Source organism: Nyctereutes procyonoides, unplaced genomic scaffold (genome assembly GCF_905146905.1).
Source record: "Nyctereutes procyonoides isolate TBG_1078 unplaced genomic scaffold, NYPRO_anot_genome, whole genome shotgun sequence".
Lineage (NCBI taxonomy): Eukaryota > Metazoa > Chordata > Mammalia > Carnivora > Canidae > Nyctereutes > Nyctereutes procyonoides.
In genome coordinates this window covers 79,530,826-79,536,852 of record NW_026575140.1, presented here as the reverse complement: position 1 = coordinate 79,536,852, position 6,027 = coordinate 79,530,826, and the positions used below count along the sequence as shown (strand labels likewise).

Genomic DNA, 6,027 nt, shown 5'->3' with positions numbered 1-6,027 from the left:
CCTAGGTGGCTCAGTGGCTAAGCGTCTGCCTTCAGCTCAGGGCATGATCCCGGAGTTCCAGGATTGAGTCCCACATCAGGCTCCCTTCCAGGAGCCTGTTTCTCCCTCTGCCTATGTCTCTGGCTCTCTCATGAATAAATAAATAAAATCTTTACCAAAACAAACAAACAAACAAAAAAACACAACAACAACAAAAACAAAAAACAGTCCAGTGCAACTGGGAGCTTGTTTTTCGAAAGAACTAAGATAGATAAACCCCTAGCCAGACTTATCAAAAAGAAAAGAGGAAGGACCCAAATTAATAAAATAATGACTGAAAGAGGAGAGATTAAGATGAACACCAAGGAAATACAAATGATTTTAAGAACATATAATGAGCAGCTGTCTGCCAACAATTCAGGCAATCTGGAATAAATGGATGCATTCCTAGAGACTTATAAACTACCAAAACTGAAACAGGAAGAAATGGAAAATCTGAGCAGACCCATAACCAGCAAGGAAATTGAAGCAGTAATCAGAAAACTCCCAAACAAACAGGAACCCAGGGACAGATGGCTTCCCAGGGGACTTCTAAATTTTTAAAGGAGAAATAACACCAATTCTATTGAAGCAGTTTAAAAAGGTAGAAATGGAAGAAAAACTTCAAATCTTATTCTATGAGGCCAACACTACCTTGATCCCAAAACCAGATAAAGATCCCATCAAAAAGGAAAATTACAGACTAATACCCCTGATGAACACACATGTCAAAATACCAAGATACTAGCCAACAGCATCCAATTACATTAAATCCAAATACATTAAAAGGATTATTCACTATGACCAGTGGGATTTATTCCTGGGATGCAAAGGTGGTTCAACATTCACAAGTCAATCACAAGTCATTCACAGTCAATGTGATAGATCACATTGATGAAAGAAAGGACAAGAACCATATGATCCTCTCAGTAGACACAGAAAGGTTATTTGACAAATACATCATCCTTTCTTGATTGAAACTCTTCAAAGAATAGGGATAGAGGAAACATACCTCAATATCATAAAGGCCATCTATGAAAAGCCCATGGCGAATATCATTCTCAATGGGGAAAAACTGAGAGCTTTTCCCTTTAAGATCAGAAACATGACAGGGATACCAACTCTTATAACTGTTGTTCATCATAGTACTAAAAATCCTAGCCTCAGCAATCAGACAACAAAAAGAAATAAAATGTATTCAAATTGGCAAAGAAGTCAGATTCTCACTCTTTGTAGATGACATTATATTGTATGTGGAGAACTTAAAAGACTCCACCCCAAAATTGCTAGGACTCATAAAACAATTCGGCAATGTGGCAGGATCCAAAATCAATGCATAGAAATCAGTTGCATTTCTATACACTAACAATGAGACTGAAGTAAGAGAAACTAAGTAGTCAGTCCCACTTAACAATTTCACCAAAACCCGTAAGATACCTAGGAATAAACCTAACCAAATAGGTAAAGGATCTGTACTCTAAAAACTACAGAACACTTTGAAAGAAATTGAGGAAGACACAAAGAAATGGAAAAACATTCCATGGTCACAAATTAAAAAAAAACAAATATTGTGAAAATGCCCATACTACCAAGAGCAATCTATAGATTCAATGCAATCTCTATCAAAATACCATAAACATTTTTAACAGAGTTGGAACAAATACACCTATGATTTGTATAGAACCAGAAAGACCCCAAATAGCCAAGGAATGCTGAAAAAGAAAACTAGAGCCGGTGGCCTCACAATGCCTGACTGCAAGCTATTCTAAAAAACTGCGATCATCAAGACAACATGGTATGGTACAAAATCAGACACATAGATCACTGGAATAGAATAGAAAACCCAGAAATGGACCCTTAATTCTATGGTCAACTACTCTTCAACAAAGAAGGAAAGAATATCTAATGGAAAAAAGACAGTCTCTTCAATACATGGTGCTGAGAAAATTGGGCAGATATATGCAGAATGAAACTAGACCATTCTCTTACACTATACACAAAGAGAAACTCAAAATTGATGAAAGACCTAAATGTGAGACAAGAATCCATCAACATCCTAGAGGAGAATACAGGCAGCAATCTCTTTGAGCTCAGCCTCAGCAACTTCTTGCTGGACACATCTCAAGAGCCAAGGGAAACCAAAGCAAAAATGAACTACCGGGACTTCAAGATAAAAGCCTTCTGCATAACAAAGCAAACAGTCAACAAAACTGAAAGGCAACCTATGGAATGGGAGAAGATATTTGCAAATGTCATATCAGATAAAGGGCTAGTATCCAAGATCTATAAAGAACTTTACAAATTCAACATCTAAAAAACAAAGAATCCAGTCAATAAATGGGCAGAAGACATGAACCAACATTTCTCCAAAGAAGACATATAAATGGCCAACTGACACATGAAAAAAAATGCTCCACATTGCTTGTCATCAGGGAAATACAAATCAAAAGTATGATGAGCTATAACCTCACACATGCCAGAATGGATAAAATCAACAATACAGGAAACAGCAGATGTTGGTGAGTATGTGGAGAAAGGGGAAATGTCTTACACTGTTGGTGGGAATGCAAACTGGTACAGCCACTCTGGAAAACAGTAAGGTGGTTCCTCAAGATGTTAAAAAAAGAGCTACCCTAGATCCCAAAGATATAGTGGAATGAAGGGGCACTTGCACCCCGATGTTCATGGTAGCAATGTCCACAATAGCCAAACTGTGGAATGAGCTGAGATGTCCTTCAATAGATGAATGGATAAAGAAGATGTGGCATTATACAGTGGAATATTATTCAGCCATCAGAAAGGATGAACACCCACCATTTATATTGATGTGGTTGGAACTGGAGGGTACTATTATAAATGAAATAAGTCAATCAGAGAAAGACAATTATGTGGATTCACTCATATGCAGAATATAAGAAATAGTACAGTGGACCATAAGGGAAGGGGGGGAAACTGAATGGGAAACAATAAGAGAGGGAAACAGACAAACCATGAGAGTCTCTGAACTCTGGGCAACAAACTGAGGGTTGCTGAAGGGGAGGTCAGTGGGGGAATAGAGTAACTGGGTGATGGGAATTAAGGAGAGCAGGCAATATGATGAGCCCTGGGTGTTATATGCAACTGATGAATTATTGAAAACTAGATCTGAAATAATGATGTACTATATGTTGGCTAATTGAATTTAAATAGAAGAAAAAATTAAAAAAAGAAAGAAAAGATATAAAGAATCCTGAATACAGAATCTTTGCAGAATATTTTCCATTTAAGACATGGGAATAAAGAGGGAAATAAACAGTATAATAGATTTCCCTTCAGAGATGAAGAAGACAAGGAAAATGGAGTTCATTTTTGGCTCTGTCTTGGGAGATGGACAATCCATACAGTGATGAGAAAACTTGAGTAAATTTTGAGTCTCCAAGGAACTAAAGACAAAGGCACAGTCTAGAGTGTATATACAGTCCTATTATTTCCCTTTTACACACAGGAATAATCCCAAGGGAAAGAGACTGAGCAAGCTTCTACTGTGTTTATAAGCACGTGCATTGTATCATTAAACTCACCTTCACTCATCTGTATCTTAGAAGTGGCAAATAAGATAAAAATAAAGACTGTTTTCCTCTGTTGCATGAGAGAACCAATGTCATAATCACAAATTATGACCTGTAGTTTGGAAAGATTTATAGGGCATATCTGAAATTAAGTGTATGCTAAATCCTTTTGGAGTCAAAGGGACTAAAGGCCTCAGAAACTGAAATAACCATTCCAGGACTGCAGGGGTAAAGAGCAATGATAAGGGAGCACTGAGATATTCTGGACAAAGGAGGGTGAGTTCTTGAATTCCACTTATATGAATGTCCCTCTTGTGAGTTGGAAATCCAGAGATCAAAGATATGTAACTTTCTTTTTCATTTTGTGCAGTTCGAAGATTCAGGTGAGCAAGAATCTGTTCAAGGGGAGATCAGGGGATATTCAGAGACTTAAGGGGCACAGGGATACAGTATCTCTGTCAGGAAGTTCCCTTTCCATGGATGGAGCTCTCACTCTTTTTGATTTATGGCTTTTATTCTGTGACGTGAGTCAGTAACTTAACCTGTCCTAGACTCTGGTCGCTTAGTTTTCTAATATATACACTGTTCTTGTCCCCATCATATCAAGTCTAATGTGCATTAGAGACCAGCACCAGATTGGAGTGACTCTGCTTCCAATTTTACTTGATGGAAGGTTTAAGTGAAGGAGGAAATGGTGAGTCCAGGGAAGGACAGTTGTGCTTTGGTCCATCCTTCTCCCTTCTTCCTTGGTTTCTCAAACAGTCCTGTTTGCATGTGGCAGGACTGGACTTCCCTCTTTAGGCTAAATTGTGATGCCCTTTTCTCTATTTAGATTATAAACCTCTAATAAAGGGGAAGATAGTGTTTCTCAGTATCATGATAGGGATAAATGACGATATTCTGTGTCCAGATTTCGTTAGTCTCAGACCTCAGGTATTCTCCGTATATATCCCCTCTTGTAGGATGAAATATTGTGGGAAGAGCTGGCTTTTTCTCTAATGCAATCCTTTTTTTTCCTGTGCTCGCAGATCCCCTTGGAGAAGAATGGCTCCTACAAACTCTTCTTTTGTGACTGAATTCATTGTGGTGGGGCTCACAGACTTACCAGATCTCCAGCTCCCCCTGTTCTGCCTGTTTCTACTCATGTATGTGGTCACCCTGTTGGGAAATTTGGGCTTGATCATTCTAATCAGGCTGAATTCACACCTCCACACCCCCATGTACTTTTTCCTCTTCAATTTGTCCTTCATAGACTTCTGTTATTCTTCTGTGTTTACACCCAAAATGCTGATTCACTTCACATCTAAGAAGAATATTATCTCCTACAGGGGGTGCATGACCCAGCTTTACTTTTTCTGTTTTTTTGTTATTTCTGAATGCTATGTGCTGACATCCATGGCCTATGATCGCTATGTGGCCATCTATAACCCACTTTTGTATAATGTTGCCATGTCCCCTAACGTGTGTTCCTTCCTTATGCTTGGTTCATATTTGATGGCATTCTCAGGTGCCATGGCCCACACAGGGATGCATGCTGAGACTGACCTTCTGTGATGCAAACACCATCAACCATTATTTTTGTGACATCCTCCCTCTGCTCCAGCTCTCCTGCACCAGCACGTATGTGAATGAGCTGGTGGTTTTCATTGTGGTGGGCGTCAACATCATTGTGCCCACTGTCACCATCTTTGTGTCTTATGGTTTCATCCTTTCCAGCATCCTGCGCATCAGCTCCACTGAAGGCAGATCCAAAGCTTTCAGCACCTGCAGTTCCCACATAATTGTAGTTTCTCTCTTCTTTGGATCAGGTGCATTTATGTATCTTAAACCATCTTCTGCTGGGTCTATGGATGAGGGGAAAATCTCCTCTGTCTTTTATACCAATGTGGTTCCCTTGATGAACCCTTTCATTTACAGCTTGAGAAACAAAGACATTAAACTTGCTCTGAGAAAAATCCAGAGTAGGAGAGTGTTTTGATCAGAATCTATGTCTTTGTATGTAGTTTTAGGACTAATATATTCTGTTTCTTTCATCAGAATAGTTTAGGTGGGAGTGTTCATATCCTATGTCTTTATTACCATGGTGAAGGAAATTTGAATCTTCTGTCAATTTATTTCCTTTTTTTTGGAGCTGAGTAATATATACGTTATTGATGGTACATGACAAGGTAGGGCACCCTAATTTCTTCCCCTACTTCAGACATTCTGAGTTAGAAGCTACATAGAGGTTGGGAGATTCTTATTGTGTTGGGGGATGAGTTGTGGCAAGACTCCTCAGAAGCTGAGAGTCTCTCTTCTCCTTTTGCTCTTTCTGGGGTTGGTGGTCTAGAGGGCTCTTACTCTTGAGGACCATGTGGATCATATGGTCCACCATTCGGTTCTGTAGCCAAATTCATTACCATACCAGGAAATGAGTTTCTCACAGTTGTCACTAGTGCCAGCCTCTGCATGGAAGGTGGAA

General features: G+C 39.2%; 1 protein-coding gene across 1 annotated transcript; it reads left to right on the top strand.

Moving 5' to 3' along the window:
• Positions 1-4,610: 4,610 nt before the first annotated feature.
• LOC129497461 (olfactory receptor 8B3-like) lies at positions 4,611-5,544 on the top strand. The gene is given in 2 exon segments (XM_055306360.1): positions 4,611-5,090; positions 5,092-5,544. Coding segments are annotated over 2 exon segments (933 nt in total).
• Positions 5,545-6,027: the final 483 nt, after the last annotated feature.